At 37.6% G+C, this 21,701-nt stretch overlaps 1 protein-coding gene across 1 annotated transcript; it reads right to left on the bottom strand.

The window, feature by feature from the left end:
• Window positions 1-267: 267 nt before the first annotated feature.
• Window positions 268-21,564, bottom strand: LOC306770619 (cadherin-10-like; the record flags this gene model as incomplete). The annotated part of the gene is made up of 11 exons (XM_079259506.1): window positions 268-758; window positions 4,266-4,517; window positions 4,917-5,025; window positions 6,087-6,208; window positions 6,297-6,433; window positions 7,364-7,617; window positions 8,313-8,494; window positions 8,671-8,838; window positions 10,585-10,704; window positions 13,304-13,598; window positions 21,355-21,564. The coding sequence occupies 11 exons, from the start codon at window positions 21,562-21,564 to the stop codon at window positions 268-270; spliced, it is 2,340 nt and encodes a 779-aa protein (XP_079115632.1).
• Window positions 21,565-21,701: the final 137 nt, after the last annotated feature.

Raw genomic sequence — 21,701 nt, 5'->3', positions numbered from 1 at the left:
CATTTCAGCATCCGCATGTGGATGACGGAGACTTTTGTCCGAGTGCCTGTGCATGTGCACGCACGTTTTAGTACGTGAATCGAATAGGCAACCAGTTATTGGCGAGCCAGCTAGCAAACTAGACAAATAGACAGCTTGATAGATAGGTAGACAGACGGCCAACTAGCTGGCTAGCTAACTAACCAGACTAACAGCTGTCTGGCTTGCTAGCTAGATAAACAGACATTAAAAATGAGTTGTGAAAAAAAGAGAGACTAATGGCTTTTTCTAGGTCTCTCGGTCAGGACTCCTCCCTATGTACATCTCTGCCAACTTTTTAAATTGTGGTCCCCAGTTGCTGAGGTAATCATAATCCTGGTCCCCTTCGGTGGCGGCAGACTCCAGGGAGCTAAGGGATTCTGCCAATGAACCACTGCCCTCATAAGCATACGTAGCAAGGGAGTCATAAGGGGGTGCAGTGGGATCTGAATCGTTCTCCTGAAGTCTCCCATTTATGAAGTCTCTCACATCTGTGTTATCCTTTATAGGTGATGTCCTCCGAAAAGGAAACAGCATTTCGGGTATGATGTCCCTGCGTAGCTTGTTAGCATCCATCACCTCTGGGTTGCGCAGCGTGCCAATATCAAAGGCCTGAGTGTCCTCCTCTCCTCCTCCTTCATCATTGTAACTGACAACGTTGTCTCTGACATCCTCTTTGGAGATGATCAGAGGCTCCTTCTTCCTCTGTCTCCTCAGGGCAGCAAACAGCACCACGATCACTGTACAGAAACAGAAGGAAAAGCAGAGAGGAAAAGTGTATCAGATATGTGCTCCTTAACATGTGTCATGCATTAGGGAGGGGGAGAAAAAGGCGCAGAGGGGAGGCACATTTGCTACCAGTTACAAATCCCTAACTCTGCCTCAGGCATTCACCTTCTATTATTAAAGATTCTGTGGAAAAAGGTTTTTTTCTTCCATTTTCCGCTGAGTGGCACATTCACTTTATAAAAATGCATGGTGGTTTGGAGGATCCGTTCTGATACTCTTCAATAAGCATCCTCATATCTCATCTCAGGGGGTAGAAGACAGTCAGAGTCTGCAGAGCGAGCATGTTCTTAGAGTGACACGATGTGGTAGCAAGTTTTAAAATAAACTCATGATTCTTCATGAAAAGGAAAAAGAAAAGACAACCTCTTACTGCATTTTGCACAAGCAAAAAACCTGCTTCAGCTGAAACCCTCTCCTCCCGCTTCCTCCTGTTTTTTTTTTTGTTTTGTTTTTTTTTCATCTCAGCAGGCACAGAAGTTGTCTACCTGCCTCCCACCTCGGTGTTAATTGCAATGCCTTCAACATGGTTTTCAGATACATTTGGTGATGGTCATTTTAGGGGTTATTTAGAATATTTCGTGAGTGACCAAAACCTGGTTTTGGAGAGCAAAAAGGCCTGCGACGAGAAGGACCAGATATAGCAAGCCATTCCAGCTCAGTGCCTGCCTATCAGACTCAAACAGAGGTGAGTGAGACAGTCTGTTGGGGGTTGCAAGCACAGAGAGCTTCGGACAATGAGCAGATGTCATGATATTTTGCGCAAGAGGAGGGCATTAAGTTTAATCTTCAGTTCATTTGCTATGCTGTAGAGTACTGTCCTTTGCCAGAAACATTATTGTACATTTAGAAAACACTTGTTTATGTCTGAACGCGTGGGGACACTTTGGTTTTGTATTTTTCCTACTGTGTTCCCTTCAATCTTATGAATGGAATTTTCCACTCACAATATTTAGTAAGTCTAAAGTGATCCTGTCAAGTCAGATGCTTGTCCAAGCAGGCTAAGCTTCAATGACAGGGTGAAAGCCATTACTTATTGATATGGCCTTGACTGTTAGCCCCATGGTTCTGCCTTTTGCCAGGTAAATCGACAGGCTCTGTAGCTGTTGCTCTCTGTATGACATTACATCAGATGCTTGTTATGTTGCTTTGACCTGTGAAGAAGGTACATGCAGTTTATTTTCTAAAGGAAATTCGAACTTGTATGTAAAGTAGATGCACTGTTATGGCTATTAGGAGACCTAGAAAAGTATTTCATGAGAAAGAACAACTATATCATGAAGTGAGGACTTTTTTTTATTTATTTAATGATTTCTACACTACATCAATGATGCATCAGAGACAGGCATCATTGCCTGCAAAGTCTCAAATCATTTTACCATGCAAATGATCAGTGGTCCCACAATACTATTATTAGTAAGTAAAAATGAATGAAAAACACAAATACAGTCTTGTTGGATAGCTTACTGTTATCTAACAACTCCTGATGGAGTAAACTCATCAGCTGCAGGAAATATTGACGACGCAATGGTTCAGAGCAACTCAGACAACAAATTAATGTTGATGAAGAAATAGTCTGGCACAGAAATGATGCTTTTTAAACACTCTGCTATCTAAGATTTACTCAAAACACAATGACATTTTAAGGGTGTCTTTATTCAAAATTGTAAAAATTCTCTTTAAGGCTTAGTTCTGAGTAGAAAAAAGTAAAAAAAAAAAAAAAAAAAAAAAAAGTAAAAAAAAAAAGGGAGGGAAAAGTCCAACTGTGAAAGCATGCCTGCTGAGCATGTCCAGCTTGGAGATGAAAAGGAGCAGACCCAGCCAACTACAAACAGACAGCTACTATTTCCAGTGAGTAAAAGTAACAAGCCCACTCCCCCACCCGCATACGGAAAGAAAAGAAGTCTTACAATGAAAATGGATGAAAGCTATGCAGCTCTAAACTGACTGAAATTTGTTGGTGATTAAATGGACCATTTATGACGAATGCAGATTTTCGCTAAAAGCATTTATATGAGTCACATTTAGGCTGCAGCTTGTTTTTCTGCTCCTCTTTTTCTTAGGGAAAAAGCTTTTCATAAATTATTATTATAATTTTTTTTTAAGCTACCGATTATCTGCATTATGAGACTGTACATCTCGCTGGATCCAAATGTTTAAATTTGCTGTAATGAGTGTTCATACATTTAGATAGCAAACTACTGCAAGCCAAAGGGGAGACAACTGGTAGAAGGACATCTTTATAGAAACATTTTATTGACTGCAGTGAGACGGGAGTCCAAGCTATTAAATGATGTCCTGTTTTCTTGTGATAGACTTTGTAATAGCAGAGATGTACCATTTTTCCCTGTATTTTACTCCATGTGGGTACTCAGCAGCATATGTTTGAGCCAGCCAAGTCGCCATGGTCCATGGTATTGACTTTTTTGAATTGGCTGTAGCATGGTGCACATGAAAACAAAAAAAGAAGGAAAAATTACTCCAGGCCCTCTGTGTTCAGAATACTTAGCTAAAGTATAACTATTATTATTATTATTATTATTATTATTATTATTATTATTATTATTATTATTATTAGTTGCTGTTGAGGACACTTGCTTTTAGCCTAAAGTTTTACTACTTCATGTTAGATAAACAAAAAAGCAGCTTCACATTATCAAATTCATGATTTCTTTTAAACAACATACTTACCCCATGCATAGTTACTCTTTCTTTTTCCTTTTGTCTTTAATGTACAGATTTCTAGGACAAAACTGAGACCAAATGAATGTTTGTTCATTCTAACATGAGCTGCATCAAACAAAATCCATAGTTTCTCCTTGTTTACCAGAATTTTAAACACAATTGTGCTTCCATGACCACCAAACTGGTCATTAGCAAGTTATTACTATGCAGACCTGTGTATTCTACCAAAGATCTATGGATAGAACAACGTGCTTGATGTGGGTTCTTACACCCCAATGGATGGTAAGTTAAACAAAAATGGGGGAAAAAAAATTAAAAATGTATAAAATAAAACGAAAATTGGGGGAAAAAAGGTTTGGATTATAATGGCCACCAACCCAACCCAAAATTTGCTTCCCAACATAACTTTGTAGATAGTTAATCTTGACAATCATAAACATGTCTAGAAATCATACAGTTAACCAGAAATTATGTTGTATTATGGGCTTTCTCCCCCTTAGCAAAGTCACCGCCACCTTATTTTGTCTAGTTATTAGGTTGAAAGCTTTGGGAATGTTTTGTTGATTTCATTATGGATGACCAAACTGCGCTGGCTTATATTGTTGGCATATAAAACAGAACCCCCATTCCAATAGGTTCTTTTAGACCTGAATTTGTAGGCCTCATGGTAAGCATGCCTTGACTCTGACAAAACATCACCAGAATGACTCCAGGATTTAAGCACACACACACTGAGCTGCATGCACACACACACACTGATGCATAGAGGGACTTACTTAGAAGAATGATGACACAGAGCAGTATGGCCACCAGAGCTCCAGTTGTGAGGCCGTCTGAGAAGGGCAGGACCTCTGGGCTACATGACTGCATGTTTCCACGGCTGTCACATGCACATACGCGCACTATCAGTGTACTGGTGCTGCTCTGAATGGGGTAGTCATTGTCAGAGATCACTACAGGCAGGAAGTACATGCTCATCTCACGCCGGCTGAACCCTCCCCTCCTCGTCAAGATATTGGCAGTGTTATCTGCAGAGAGATATAGATGGGCAAATCGTGTCAATATTGTAACGATTAGCCGGTTAAATCTTCTAATAGAATTGTATTCTTTATTTCCTTCCACCTTTCTAATGTGACAGGTGGCTTGTACACCTTGCTGGAATATTTGCAGTAATGTAGTGGTCTAACTAGTACTTAGACAATAATTGTATTGGTAATTTGTCTCAACATCGCTTTCAGCTTCAGAGAAGGAACCGTTTTTAACTACTAAAATAAACTCTGGATAATCAAAGGTCTACAGGAAATAAACCAAATCTAAGCATGGCTTCATAACTGAAGATTTGTCATTTTTGATTAATCAAAAAATGTTAATTACAAAAGGCTTCCGGTTGTTAGGATTTCCGATGAGATTTATAGATAATAACTTACCTTCTTTGTCAACAATAGTGAAGTTCGGATTGGTGGCACTTATACTAAAGACAAACTTGTGTCCAACCAAGGGTTCATCTGTGTCAACAGCACTTATTGTCTGGATCAGCTGCAAAAAGCACAACATAATTGGAGGAATAAGCACCTATTAATGATCAGATCTTTGTAACTTCTTCTGTTGCTGGAAAATGTGATGTAAAAAAACGACTGATCTGCTATTTGTTAGAATAATTTGGGATTTCATGACTTTGCATACTGCATTTTATAGATCTTTCCTAGAGATTAAAGATCAATAAACTCTGCTTAATAAGTGTTTTTATAACTTTGCACTTAAACATCTCATCCATGTTGTGGAAAAAAGTCTGACAATGAAGAGGAGTCTGGTTCTGAAGTGAAAAAGATTACAAAGTTTATTGAACAGAAAATAAGAAAGAACAGAATAATACAAATTGCAACTTGGAGAGATAGACCAGAGGGCCAACGGGACTATCTGAACCATTTTTTTACCCTCGCAGAAGGGTGTGAATTGTCTGCCCTGAATCTATGTTATTCTAAACAAGAATGGTCTGTTATTAGCTGTAACACTCTTCAAAGGAAGAGAGTGTTCTAATTAATCAGATCTCAGATGTCTGAATGCAGACATCTCAGGCCCTCTACACATTTGCTATGTCTGTAAAGTGGAACTAAGCTTAAGTTCTTAAGTTCATCATGACCTTTTCAGAAAGCCCACAAAGCCATAATCAGAAATGAATATATGCTAAGAACTATGAAATATATGAAAATCTAAGTTAGAACATAAAATTTCCACAACAATCACCTTGCAGACATTTGAATAATTACACCGCTATGAACATCTGACTGTGTGGCTGCATATGTTTAACTCTAGAATGCTAACTTTGGATGAGTAGGCATTTAAAATCAATGCAGCGTTGGTGAAAATCAGCCAACCTTGGTGTACTAGGGTTAAAACCATAATTACACTGACACGATCTCCATCGCCTTCATAACTCAGCACGATAATCCATGACAGCCCCAATTGTTGATTTAATAAGTTTGTGACATAATCAAAGATTTAATTCCCTAGTCTAACCTTATGTTGACACAATCGGTTGTTTAAATAACTCAATCCTTTCGATATGTTTTGCGCATGTAGGCACTGATTTCCCGTACCTGTCCTGCTTTGACGTTCTCGCAGACAAATGTGTCGTAGGACATCGCAAACTCAGGCGCGTTGTCATTCACATCCAACACTTTGATGAAAACAGGCACTCTTGTTGTCTGACGAGGATTATCTAAAACAAATAAAAGCACAAGAATCAGTTCTATTCTTACATTGCTTGTATGTGATTAAACATAAAAACCCATTGAAACGTCAATTACTTATTTCGGTGGCCACCACAGAGACATTGTGCCATTTGGACATTTCTCTGTCCAGGGCTTTCAGTGTTGTGATTGTCCCATTCACAGAATCGATATTAAACAGCCTTTCGAGATCCGTGTGTCGATCGATGGAGTATCTGCAGGAACAACGCAAGTTGACGTCAAAACCAATACATTCATAAGACACATTGATGTCACTGTTTGCTGCTGTCAAGGACATGACAGCACGCATGAACAGAAAAGGGACATTTTGTTCATTTCTGAACAGTTGAAAGAAAAAGAAACTAAGTTTTTTTTGTTTTGTTTTTTTTTCTAGCTGTCATAGTTTCTGAAAGACAAATGTTTTCCACACTCCCTTTTGTCAAAAGATGACGCTTCTTTACTTGAGCCTGCTCATTCATCATAGTCACCTCTCGCATTTAGCTGAAATTTGAATATGCAACACAACACGCCATGTGGCATGGGCCGAGAGCGGCATATCTCTGTGTCAGGGACAGGCAGGCAGGCGCCATATGTGTGGAATTGGGGCTCTGAGCCGTGTGAATCGATACATCAAATTAGACTCTTTGACTTTGTGCAGAGCCACAGAGGGCTTACATAATTCTGGGAAATAAACAGTGTCTGTATTCACTTCACAGGACCACCGCCATCTTCCACTGGGAAATCACCAGCAGGGATTCATGAATAATATTCTTTTCTTTCCTGTTTCACACTGACACGTGGCCGGGCTGATGGATTAGATTAAACTGGGTGCGTGCATTTTCATCATCACTCTACAGAACTGATAAAAGGAGACTTTGTATATCTATCTGGCTTACTTGTATTTGTATTGATTTATCCGAGTTCATTAAAGCTGCGCCAATAAGATCTGAAACAATCACATTACTAGAATAAAACATAACACCCGCTTTGTTCGCGAGGAAATCTTTGATTTAAAAGCTATTAATGTATTTATAAGTTTGCTGAATGATAATTACATAATCATAAAAGAAATTAAGCAGAAGTTGACAAGGCAGGATTAGGATAGTTAAAGGTCCAAAAACGTCTCTTTGACGCTTGTTACATACTTGACTGGCTTGTTGTCAGCATCGGGGTCCCTGGCAGACACCACACCGACAAAGCTGCCAGCAGCTGTGTCCTCGTGCACCTCAATGATGTAAGGGTTCCTGGAGAAAACAGGGGGTTCATCCACATCCTCCACCGTTACCTTGACCGTGGTGTAGTCCTTGAATTGCAAGCCGTGGATGAACCTTGCATCTAAGTAGGTGTTTTTCACCTCCACTCTGAACTCGTAGTCCCTCTTACTTTCATAATCCAGTGCCTAAAGATGAAAGAGCATCAGAGGGAAAGCTGTCGACTTTTCCATAATAACAGCACGCCTCCAGGATTTTACTATGCATTTCATTTGTCTGCCTTTATCTAAGTCATTCTCCAAATTCACAGTTACAAATCCAAGTCAGGAATACTGATCTTGAAGATCTTAGGGGAAAACTAAAAAGAGTTCCTTGCAAAAGACTCCTTTATATTATTCATTTTACAGGCTTATGGTATCTGATTTTCCGCTGCAGTTCAAAAATAAATTCTGTCATATCTTTCTTACAAGAATAAATGTTTTTAGGGGGCATTTCCTGATCTGAAACGTTGCTGTTCTTTCTTCCTATTGCTTTAATATCTTCTATATTACAGAGAGGATAGAAATTTTACATATAAAGACAAGATCAAAGGGCAGCTTGGGTTCAATTTAAATGAAAATATGTGGTGCATTTGGCCTTGATTTAAAGTCAGTGAAAGAAACAAAGAAGTAGAACTATTCCACTTCTTACTAGGAGTTGTTGGAAAGTTCTCAGACGGTAGAGGTGATAACTCCAATTTCTAAACATATAACCCCTGAGAACTGTGGTATCTGGTTGCACATTTCAGTCAACTTAAGTTGTGTTTGATGCTCAATGCAAATTGCAAACTATTACGCAGACACGAACATGAAATAGGACAAAAGAAAGGAATAAGTTGACATACTTTCTTAATTATGATGACCCCTTCTTGTGTAGTTTGGTCAGTAATGATGTTGAATGTGTCATGACCACCAACTATGCTGTACTCCATCTCAGCGTTATGGCCTACATCTGGATCATCGGCCTTGATGCGACCAATGGCGCCTCCAATCTCTGTTGATTCCACAGCTGTCACCCGAAAGGAATCTAAATATAACAGGTGATGAAGCAAATGAATTCAGATTTGCCTGCCAGTGACTTTCATATAAACAGTATGTGTGAGTGTGAAGGATTTGTCTGTTGGTGAGCGGCAACGTAGTATGTTTCAGCGTTTTAAAGGCTATCAAAAATCAATACGGTGATGATGAAAAAGGGTTCCTTACGGTTGGCGAAGCGTGGCGGGCTGTCGTTGACATCAGATAGGGTGATGCTGACTGTTGTGGTCCCTGAGAGCCCACCCATCTGCCCAGCCATATCTTTAGCCTGGATCACGATCTGGTAGTTCTCTTTGACTTCCCTGTCCATGCCAGGGAGAGCTGTCTTAATCGTGCCTGAAAGAAAATCCCAAAATGTAACTTTTACTGGTTGAAAAAAATGGGGACTAAAATAACAAGAGAAAAATCTTTATTGGGATACATTTATTTAATTTTTTCCATAATATGAGGTTAGATTAAGATCACTTATAACTGCAAGCGCAACCTTGTGTCCCAGGAAATGACAGTCATACCCTCTAATTTAGTTTGCCAGTTACATTTCACAGGGAAATCTAATTGTTGATTGTGTTATGCTCCTTGACATTGGCGCTCTGGTATGAGGACTGCTATCTTTGTATTCTGCTTGCAAATTGTTCTTCTGTGTTTGGTTTAAACAATTAAAGTTAAGCTTGTTGTTTCTAGATGTTTAGCCTTTTCATGGAGTTATTTGCTTTTTAAAATCACATGACCTTCATGAAGGTTTTATAAGACAGTTTGTAAATACTTCATTGTAATCTTGAGATAAATGGAGTACAACACAAAGAGCATGCCGAATGCTAACTAATGGAATTATTGATCACCTTTTTTGATTGCGCCTCTTGGTACATGGCAGATGAAGTCATCACCCAAATGTGCAATAGATCTAATTCTAGATTATTTATATCTAAAAGCAATTACTAATAGGTTTGAAATAAATTTAAGTTGTGATTCAAGCTTTTCTGAGTAACAGACAAAAAAAAAGGAAAGCCCTATCAAATGTGATGATTGTGACTTTTGTTTTACATGTATGTTTCAGGATTTTGATCATCTCAGAAATTCAATTGATGGAATTACTTCTAAACTTAAGTATTTGACAAGGGTTTGAGACATTTAACACGTCTGATAAAAGGGTTACTGTGTAATGTCATTTGTTACGCGTCCACACAGGCGGGGTGGGAAAAGCAACTTCTTATTGTTTTGTGTATGAGATGACAGAGTGGTAAAATGCACCACTTAGCAAAACAAGATTATTTTCATCAAATTGGGGATTGAATCCCTCATGAATCCCACAGGCAACAGTCTCCACAGGGCTTACTTTGTGTGATGAGATGCAAAACTGATCCTGTGTCAGATTAAATTCTACCTTTTGTAACATCACAGAAAATATCTAAACTTCTTTTACTGCTTTGTGAAAATCCTGGGCTTGATTACAGGAAGTGCATTAAAAGATATGCACAGAAACTCACAAATTCTCAGCTTGTTTTATTCTAAGTCTGCATGACTAAACAATACAAATAAATAACAATATAGGCTTTTGGTCCAACTTAACACTATAAGTAATTTCAAATGTCACAGATAAACTTAGTTGCTCAAAACGGCAAATCATTAATGATACATAATTTAGTTTTGTTTTTTTTTTTTTACTTATTGAGCCTCCAAGTGAGCAGTCAAATGATCAACAGCAAAATCCAGGTATAACAATTCAGATACATTATCAGGTTAAACTTGATGTTCAAAAGTCGATCTTATTATCAATGGTAAAATAGCATTTTGAAATTTAAGTTATATCATCATTGAAGATTTAAAGAACAGTAAAAAAATTCTTGTTTGTTAAAGCTGTTTATTATCAGATTAGATCTCTGAACTGCATTTTTGTCTCCTTAATGTGTACCCATGTTATGTTTGTAAGCAGGTAATCCATCTATTGATATGCTTTTTAAATGAAACCATGTGGAGTCAATTAGAATTAAAAAGCGCTAAAAATCTAATAATTCCACATATTTTCATTTCAAAAGATCCTTTTCCATCAACTCCATCCAAAGGAATTTGCTGAGTTTGGCTTACCGTTTTCAGAATCCACAGAAAAATAAGGTTGTCCCTGCAGAATGCTATAAACAAGCTTGGCGCTGTTCCCGTACGTTTGATCATCAGCGTCAGAGGCAGTTACTGTGACAACAGACGTACCTGCGAAAGAAAATACATGCAAAGTCAAATTTAATTGACTGTGATTCTGAGTCCAAATCATGTTGAAGAAACTGAGTCAACATATTTTTGTTTACTTTCAACTTGCATGGGTTGGCTGCAAGCCTGAGAGGACTTTTTCAGCCATGCAGTAGCTCAAACAGACAGCTTTTAAAAACCAGCGATGCCCTGATGTTACTCATGTTTTTAACCGGTAGCCAGTGACTAATCTCTAACTTTCATGTGAAACCTGAGGCTACTGAAGTAAATCAAATTAACTGGCCTACAATAAGGCAAAGATGCCGAGGTAGCTCCAGCATGAGGCGGATATATGAAATAAAAACGGCACACTCAATTTGTTCTAGCTATTCAACGGCATGTAATACTATTTTTGTTTGTTTGTTTGTTTGTTTTGTGCTTTGATTATGTGTCGCTGGGCTGCGGTTGGTCTGTCATCATCTGCTATTGCTGCAAAGTCATGTTAATGCATGTAACAATCTTTATTTATTCTCAAAGGTTAGATTTTGAATATTAAACAGGAACAGTACAGAATTTTTAGACTTCTGCCACAGTAAAAATCAGCATTGAGGAGGTTTTTTTTATTATTTTATTTTTTTGACATTTCAACATTTTCAGACTCTTGATCATTGCTGCTTTTGATACAGATTCATGCTTTTTTTTTTGTGAACAACTTTGAACCTGCAGTCTCTTTTTTTGGAAAATGTTTGATCCTCGAATAAAACAGCCTCACCTTTCACAGACACCAACACACACACACATATCGCACATAATGCAGTTATGCATAATACAGATGCCTTATAGTGATAAGTGCTTGAAGATCTGTCATTTGCGTCAGAAAAAGTCAAATTAATGAACATTCAGGCTTAGGAAGAGCTCAGCTCCTCTCAGATATCCTGTCATTGAAATCACTTCCGTATTAAGCCCAGCTTTATCCACCCAAGCGTTTCAGTTATGCCACATTGGAAATACTGTCCTTGGCATTCAGGAGACCTCTGCCGTGTCCTGTTTGGGTCTGACTGTCTCCGTGCATACTAATGAACCCTTGAACATCTGTCCCACTTAGTCCCAGCACTGATAGTATAAAGGGGGTGATGCTGATTTTTCATGGCTGGATGACTTGATAAAGCAATGTGTTCAGTTTGAACATGTGAGGCAGTTTATTAGTCCAGAGATGAGTAGCCGTGACCCTGACCCACCTCTTTACTGAGTCCATGCAGCTGGGAAATCTAAGGACACCGCATTATGAATTCCAAATTGAGTATTATTTGTCATATAGGCAATTGGGTTTTGATTTACCCTTGATTGCTCCCGTGTATTAATTTGCGGTTGCATAATGGAGGCTTGATTTCAACTTGCATGCATTATTTTCATAAGCTTTGTTTATATTCATGCCTACCGATTTATTTATATTACTTGAATTGAATGAAGTGCAATGGAGCAAATACTTAATTGGAAAGAGTGACAATCGAAACTTTCAATATTCCTGCTGCCTATTAAAAATGGCAAATGGCAGTTCTTGTTATGAATGCCCAATGAGCCTGACCAAACAAAGAACAACAATGGGATGGAACCAACTTTGAAGCACTGAAGGCGAGGGGTGTGTTATACCAGTCTGATTCGCAATTGCACAGCACCTTTTTTGTTGTTTTTCTTATTTTTTTTTTTTTCTTAAATAAAAATTCAATAAAGTATTTTGCAACTATTAAATGTAAGTAGATAAATAACTGAATGCACAGAAATACATCTGCAATGGACTGGCGACCAGTCCAGGTTGTACCTGCTTCTCGCCTGCTTATTGCTGAAATAGGCACAGGCTTCCCTGCAACACTGAACTGGTATGAAAACTGTACATATAAATGAAAAACAATTAATTTCCCTCAAAGATTTTTAACCTTTGGGTTATTTAAATTGGCTTGAATTACAGTAAAATGAAGTTCAAAGATATGGAAACTGTAAAATTATAAACTTGACCATCATTAAAAACTGATACTGTTAACAATTACAACCAAACATTGATTGCAAATGGCAAACATGACATACAAATATATAAGAAAGTTTGTTTCATGCAGTTCTTACCAAATGAAAGGTTTGCAAGGTATGTTTGCAAGTTTGTTGTTTTAGAAAATGCAACAATATAACTGTGAAAATTATTTGTAAAAAAAAAAACAAAAAAAGATTGATGAAAAAGAGACACTTTAAACAAAAAAAAAAAACAACAATGAAAGCTGAAAATGGTATTTAAAAATAATTACACGAAGCTGCAGTGCTTCAATAAGCAACACTCCCCATCATTAAACAAACAAATGAAAATACAAAAATTTATTATGGACATCAAAAGGTAAAAAAAAAAAAAAAAAATAGAGGAGTTGTTAAAAAGGAAAGCACTTAAAGCCCTTCATCAAATATTTGGATGTGTCTTCTGGGTTTTCTTGTGGTGTGTTGCATCTTTCAGTGTGTAAAAATGGTAAAAGTTTAAAAAACACACACCCATGAAGCATCAAAATAACATTCACCAGTCAGGTTTTACTAAATGATGAGCAAACCAACTTAGTTTTAAGATGAAACAAAAGCCTGAACTCACCAACTTCCGACATTTCAGGAACACTGGCGAAGTAGATTTCCTTTGCAAATTTGGGTGCATTATCATTAATGTCATGAATTTTAATGTTGAATTCGGTGTCGGGCTCCAGCTCTGCATTTGTGTTCCTATCCAGAACCTTCGCATGGAGTGTGTACATAGCTTTTTCTTCTCTGTCCAGCCTTTTGGTGGCGTGGATATCTCCAGACTTCTCATCGATCAGAAAGAGGGTGCCTGCCCCGTCTCCAGTCAGAACATACTTCACAGTGCCATCTCCTTTGTCCATGTTGGAGTGCAGCTGGAAATTAGAGAAGCTCATTAAGTACATAGAAATAAAACATATTGTCAGGCCTACGCAGTATCTGCTGTATTGCATTGGGTTCTGTCATGTTTATTACGTAATGACAAGACAGCACACAGCGCCACAGGCATGTAGAGTTTAATATATATATATATATATATATATATATATATATATATATATATATATATATATATATATATATTTATATATTGGTATACTATTGGTAAAAATACATTTTGTTGGTATTTCAAATAGAATTTTCTACAAAATGTTTCCAGAATCCAAATTCTGTCATGATACAGGATGTCCATTCTCCATCATTTCATTTATTACACTCTTTCCTTATGATTATTATTGCAGATTTAGTTGATTTGCAGATCGTCTCCATATTTCCTCTACATTTTACCACCCAGTCCCTGAAGAATCTGTCTTTGTCTCAGTACAGAACATCCTCTTGCACCCACAGCGTCAAGTGTGACATAGACCATTACTCCAGGTCAAATTAGTGTTAGATTTTTCTTCCAGATTGTGCCTCTGAAAAATGATGAAAATCTGACCTACAGCAACAATTGCTAAAATTAGTCACCTCTGACCTATCCATCACCTTGAAGAGTCTCAGAGTGTCACAGAGGAGTAATGGCGACATACTGTGACAGACACTTGATTCAAGCTCATTACTGGGCTGGATCTGTCAGCGGATATATTTAGAGCCTAAATGACAATAAGTTAGGGGACGCAGAATGTACCTCGATAACTTATTAATATTAATGCCTGCATGCTGTGAGGGAAGTAATTATTTTTCCCTGCAGTTGGAAAAGTGATGTCAACAGTACAAGTTTGAATGAAAATCAGAAATGCATTGCCGGAGAGGTGGCTTTCTCGGGAAGAATTCAGAAACAGGGGATGCGTGTGGAAACAATACAGTCAAGTTCAAATGAGCTACATACAGAGTATTTGGCATTACAGTTGAAAACATTTTTATGCAAATGAACTCCATTATGAAAGTCGATTAAAGAGGGATATCAGTCAGCTTGTGCATTTCCCATTCTTGGCGCATTTGAATTCTCTCCTTAGCTGTAGGCCACTGAACCAAGGATTTAAGGCATGTTATGGATGCAAAGGCTCCTACTTCAATCTGCTATGAATGATGAGATCATTTTGGCAAGCCATACAGTGTTTGTTTGAATTTTTGCCTCCAAGTGGGCTTTATATAGTGGATAAATACACTTCCTTCCTTTAAAAATCTCGTAATTCCACAGTCATCTTTTCACTGCTTGGAAACTCGTTTTTTTTTTTTTTTCCATCTAGCATGCATTGACTATGAAACACTAAACAACCTAATAACTATCACTGTTCAAACAAGCTTCTGTACTAACACCGCATTAATTAGGTCAATCCAGTTTCAGACCATAACACTTTTTTTTTTTCTTCCTCAAGCTTTAAAACATGTCCTCCACTTGCTTTAATCTGATCATTATAATATTTCCCAGTCTTGGTTGGCAGTTCATGGAAACAAAAACAACAAACAGAAAGCCATTAAAGTACCTATGCAGACAATCACCCTGCAACATAATAGGAATTTTACAGTATTTGCAGGTCCTTTTATTTTACATATTCACCTTAGTCCAGAGGAAAGTCAGCAAGCCCTTACCATTCACGCCAATTACTAAAAGTCTGCATACTGTTATCCTTTTAATGAGCATTTCTCCCCTGGCCATATAGATTTCTGACTCAGTTTTGCAGCAAACATGGAACAGCTGTGCAGAGTTAAACGCTGTTAGTATGAGATAACATGCCATGTGAAAATAATGCAGCCAACATTCATCCTTATCAGTGAGGTGTTGAGCTTGGATGAAAAAAAAGAAAAAAAAAAAGAATGCAATCAGTGTAACACACCTATTCAAAATGCACAAAACAGAATGAATGACTTGTGTTATTTAAGCTGCAGAATGCATTTAAACTTCGAAGGCAGGGGCAAAAAGGCACTGATACTTTTAAAGTGTGACGCAAAAGTGTTTTCACGTAGCTCTTACGAAATAAGATGTTAGCACCATCGTGGTGTATTTGCAAAGACTTACTGGCTCGCCTTTCAAGGCCTAGCATCACAAACACAGCCTTTTCAAGGCCTAACAACAGCAGCACAGAAGAGAGCCTTGATGAGTTAAATCGCCTTGTACAAACACTGAGGAATTGTCAGTAAAGCAGCAAAATCATTGGCAATTCTTGTCAGGTCGCTGGTGAGCATTGCTTGGTGCTGCAAAGAGGAGATAGCAAAACAGAGTGCAGAACGGATACAGAATAATTACTCTTTCTCCACTCTGCATGCGTCTTTTAAGACCTAGGCTACAATTCTTTATGACTGGAGCACTGTACTTTAATGTGAAATATGCAGGTTAAAGTTGCAGCTTACAGTATCTCTAATGTGCTTTATATTTTTTCATTACTTACACAAAATTTATGCAGAGAGGTATCGAACAAGGCCTTGCAAATTCCCAAGGCTCCTTATTGTCCAAATATTAGCACAACAAAGTGAGCTACCTTGAATATTTTAATTTAGGGCAACACATTTTGTTTACAAGGCTCAACACAATGCAGTGTACCAAGAACGTAATAGGATTTAGCTCACTTCAAACACGCCACTCCAATGCTCCTGAATCCAAAGTTTGCGGTTGTATTGCTCAGCATTGCAAGTGTTCACACTTCACAGCCCTGCTTAAGAAGTAGGGCACCACAGCTGCAGACAGTGAGTGCTCACACTCACTAATGGCCCCGTGAAAGTCAGTCATTATGAGATTTTTTTTGGGTTGTCTTTCTTTGCACTTTTCCCGATGCACTCACGTAGGACATGAGCGGGTCATGTGTTGTGATTTTTCACAGAAGCTTCATTTTTAATCACAAGTCTCCGTCATTCTGTAAAGTATCAGTCGGCTCTGTTCAGTATGCTAAGCCTCAAAGCAGCGTGTCTTTTTAAACACCACGATAAGCAGTGTGAGCTGCAGTTATTCAAGAGCAAAAGTGCGTTTTTTTGGGGTTTTTTTTTCTTTTCTGTTAAGCAAAAAGCACGAGTGTGACTGTTCTTTACATCAAATTTCATTGCCATAATCAAGGAATCAGCCTCAAGTGACCGTGAATGTGCATAGGCTGATTGAAGAGGTTTGACTGAATGTGAAATAAACAGGATTTCCAACAGCGCACTCCCGAAGGCCATTAAGCGGTCTTTATGTTGAAGACCATCAAGGCAATGACGGCTTTGTAGCGTGCTACGGTCCTGGCTTTCGTACATTCTTTTCTCTTTATTTTACGCTGCATGCCTGCCTTTAATCCTTCCATCCTTCCTATTTCCTTGATTCTCTGTGATTAAGTAATGATAAAATGTATGCAGTGTATTTTTAAATAAATATAAATATGATATCATTACTGCATTCTTCTGGGTGAAAAACACATTATGATGTTGCTTTCTACCTAAATAGTCACCCAAAAGTTCTGTTCTTGTTGTTCATCAGTTTATCAATTAGTTAACTAATTATTTTAGTTGTACTTGTTTTCTATATCAGTATTGATGAACACTTGACTTGTTGATTGTAGTCAGGTAATCAGGATAACATTAAAAAATAGTATCCCTGATATTTCTTTCTCCGTCCTCGGTGTTATGATTTGACTTTTCCCTGACAATGGCGAGTTTATTTTTTGGGGGAAAAAAATTACTAATAAAAACAGAAAAGTCACATGGTTGGGAATGATCAATTGAGCTAAAAATTCTTTACAATGTTGTATATTTGTTAGAATTTTTTTTTTTTTAATCTGTCATACTCATGCAACTTCAATGAAGTTCATTCTTGTAAAATCCATGTTTAATTTTGGATCACGTTTTTTATTTTTCTTTCAAGACAATTTTTGTCTCTACTGCCGCTTGAAGAGAAGTTTCAAGCAATCCGTATTAATTTCCTAACATGTTATGAATTTGCATTATGTGAACTTTTTGTGAACAATTATGTGAACAATAGTGAAATGAACTAATTTGGAAAGTGATTAATTCTGTTAAACTGGGTCATAGGTCCATTTATTTTGGCTAAATCTCTATACTGTAGTAGTATAACTTTTATCGTGAAATGGTAATCTTCAAATTAGCTTTTTTTTTTTTTTTTTTTTTTTTTTAATATTACAGACAAATTAAATTCAATTAAATTTAATTCAGCTTTATTTTTATAGTGCCACTTTACAACAATGTTATCTCAGGGCAACCTGACAGATGCATCAGTTCATGCCAATACATGATAAGTAGCCTAGCTACTGGAAAACAACTGATCGCACTGAATCTTGCCTTCAATTCAATGCCCCATCCTGAGCATGCATGAGGCGACAATGGAAAGGAAAACTCCCTTTCAATAGGAAGGCAAGACCTCCAACAGATCCCGACTCCAGGAGGGCAGCCATCTGCCTCAACTGCTTGGTATCAATTATGTTTTTCATAAACCTCTGTCAATAAGTTGCCTGGTAAACAAACATCTGCAGTTCAGAGCATCTCTGGGAATGCACAGTTTATGATATTGGCTTTTTTACTGATATCAAATTACCTGATTTTGTTAAACTCTTAATTTCTGATACTGATATCGGTTGATATCAATATCTTTGGAGCGAGTTTTGCTAAACAAACAAAAATATCTGGAAAACTATACATGACATCTCTTTTTTTTTGTCATTTTTACTAGAGATTTAGCTGAAATGTTTGATATATAATTTGTGCAGGTTGAATAAAAGTTATGTCGTTAAAAAAGATCATTTCCAATATTGCTCTTTAATGTCAATATCAGCGATAATATCAGTTTTCCAATGATATCAGAAATATCTACTCTATCTAGGAAGTTCTTTGTAGGGAGAGAGAGAGAGTATATGGTATCTCTGTTGGGTTTTAATGTTGGGAATTTTAGCAATCCAGCTGCTTGGAAGCCAAAACTAGAGTATGCCAAGTACAGGAGGAGTCATTCCGTCCTTTGAGTGACAGTCTTTAAAATACCCTTTAGAATGCCTACAGCACAACTTTTCTTCAGCTCTTATGACACTAAAACATTGCATTTAATTTCATGTGGACTTAAACGTGAATCTCTTCTTCAGCTTGTTCCGTCTCCCTGCCAGAGAGACTGTTGCTAAAACTTGAAAATTAAACTGATAGGATTAGTGATGCACATCGCCACAGCTTCTTCTGTAAAGGGAAAGCAGCGGCGTGTGTGTGCCCCATCCCCCTCCACCAGTAATTTATTACAGCCTCATGTTTTTCTGACAGTTTAATAGTGAATGATATTGGACACAGGAAGCGTGTGGAGCTGGTGAATGTGATTGCTGTCATACCACAGAAGTTGGGTGCCAAAAAGCATCAAAGAGTCAGGGTGAAAAAAGCCACATCTCACCAGTCAGTGACGTGTCACAGGATGGCCCCATTTATACTTAGCATTTGCTTTGCTGCTTTATCACATATCACAAGAGGTGAATTTCATTGGCCTTTTTGATGGATATGTTTTCTTCCTCCCTTTCTCTCTTTTCCATTTATTGTTTGCCGTTCCTTTCTCTTCAACCACATCAGGATGATGGTTTTTGCAAAAGAAGTTGTCATATCTCCCTACTCAACCTTTCACGAGACACTTGTTTACTCCAGAGAATGAGGTGTGTGATGAAAGCGAGCTTCCTCTGAGAAAATTGGCTGTCGACAGTCACCTCATTTCCCTCCGAGTTGATAAGTGTAGCGTTCCACATCACACCTGTCTTTATAGTGCTAGCATGGGTGAGCTGAAAGGAACCTCTCTGATCTGGTTGAATGGGGCTGAGTTGCATTGTCTCCAAGTTGCAAACTCTCTGGAAGAAGAGTGTTGAGCAGTAGTTGTTTTTTTGTTTTTTTTCCTATTTTTTCCTCCCATTCATTTAGTCGAAATACCACAATTCTGTTTTCTGTTGATGATTGTAAATTGAAGACTTATCTGTTCATTTCAGCGTTTTCTTCAAATCTGAGGCCTTTGTCAAAAATTTGTTTAGCCTTTATTATATGATTTTTAACCATATTTAAGTCCAATTTATTTGTACTAAAGGAAGATATTGTAAAAACTTTGGTAAGGTTGTCATGGTGGGTTTGTCATTTCTTACATTGTTAAAAGTAATAAAAGTTAAATCCGCTTTACACATTTAAAAATGACCACGTAAACACCTAATTTCAACTAAAAGTCAATTCGGATACGAAATTAACTCCAAAGTGAGTGTTTTTTTTTCCATTTTAAAGCTGGGACTGATTAATTCCTCTTTTACGTAAATCTTATACTCGCTGTAAGTTTATTCTGATAGTTCTACGCATGCTCGTTACTTTGTCCCGTCCCGCTGACGTACACATTCCGCACTTTTTTTGCCTCCTGTGTTCCGTAATCTTCTTATTTTGAACTAGTATCCTTGTGTCAAGCTGTTGCTTCAAAATCATAATGAAAATAATGGCAAAACTGTTACTTAATATGCATTTTTTCATGTTATGACCAAAAAGACAACAAACGGAAAACAAACTTTGTTTATTTCTGGAAGACAGAAGTATGTTACGTATCATTTCCTTGTAAACCAGTAGGAGAATAATGTTAATTTGGAATTATCTAATACTGAATTATTGATCACGACTTAAAAAAAAAAACACCATTACACATCATGTACCCTTACCAATGTGAAAAGAAAAAAAAAATTGGTTGTGATGCTTATGTAATTTGTGTATTCAACCATAATTTTGACTGATAAAGTGAGGTGATCTCCTTTAGTAGTGGCATTTGCTCTCAAAGTATTCAGATGTACTTTGATTTTTGATCAACGGTACCGTGTATATTTTCATTCCTTTGTACTTCGCTTTCAAGCACCTATCTAAGCCTCTAATCTTTCAAGGTGACCTTCAGCAGTAGTTTTCCAGACTCTCTGAAGGTCCTTAATACTTTTGCTTTTGTACACCGTCTGATATTTTCCTCATTTTTATTCCAAATCTTGCACCTGATGTTTCTTAGAGGAACATGCGTTTTGTAATTAAACTACTTTTTATTGACCTTTAGTTTGTTCCAACTTAAAGTACCAAAATCAAAGAATGAAGAAGTGTTGTGTGCACACATGACAAATAATGTAGAGAAGATTGGTCGGCACAGTGTAGCAGATAATACGAGAACTGGACTGAAAATAATTGGCAACAGGAGTGATAAATCCTCCCACAGAGCCTGGGTCTACACATTACTGAAGTATTGTTGGATCATCTTGGCATAGAACAAGACAAAATGCCGCCAACATTCAGCAAGAATCTTTCAAATGTCCTTCAAAACGTCTGGAGAGCTATTCCTAAAGACAACTGTGAGAAATTACCAGAAAGTTTGATTGAAACTGCTCGCAACCATTATCAATTGTTAACTCATTAGAATTGTGCAAACTCTGTTTATTTGTGTCACACACAGTAATTCCATATTTGTTGCAGCATATGTCTTAGTAATAAATAAATGAAGGGCTGGTCAAGACTTTTTGCACAAATAATAGTAATAATAATATTAGTTTGTCTCTGCAGATTAAGAGTACTCTGGAAAGCAGGTGAGACAGCATTTGTTTTCACTCATGTGTATCTGATAGCTCCAGTTAACTGCCTGTAACAGCCAGGTTCTTGGCAGCCCATCCATCTTCAGCCAATTACATCAAACACTCCTTCAACAAGCTAAACCTTCTATAATTACTCTGCAGGAAATGGGTTTGGACACCCTACCTTGCCGACATATTGATGGTCGTTTCCTGTATATTCCTCAAGCAGAAAGAATTGATTCCACATCCATCCACGTTTGGAGCGCTGAAGAACTTTCCCATCACTCTCTGGCATCCCAAACAGATTCCCAATATTCCCAGGCATGAAAGGAAGGGCAGTACTGGGCCACAGCATATAGAGCATCAGGAGGAGACGAGCCTGATTGGTTATCATGGTATCCAATCAAGACAAAAATGTCCGGAATGACTTCTGAATTATGGAGATAAGCTTCTGAGAGGATGAACACTGGAAGGTAGTATCAGCAAAACAGACATTGTATTCCTGATTGGACGTTCTTCAGATCTGCGTAA

The sequence above is a fragment of the Telmatherina bonti genome (assembly GCF_933228915.1).
Source record: "Telmatherina bonti genome assembly, chromosome: 20".
Taxonomy (NCBI): Eukaryota; Metazoa; Chordata; class Actinopteri; order Atheriniformes; family Telmatherinidae; genus Telmatherina; species Telmatherina bonti.
Note: the sequence above shows the minus strand (reverse complement) of the source record. Positions and strands in the feature narration are given on the sequence as shown.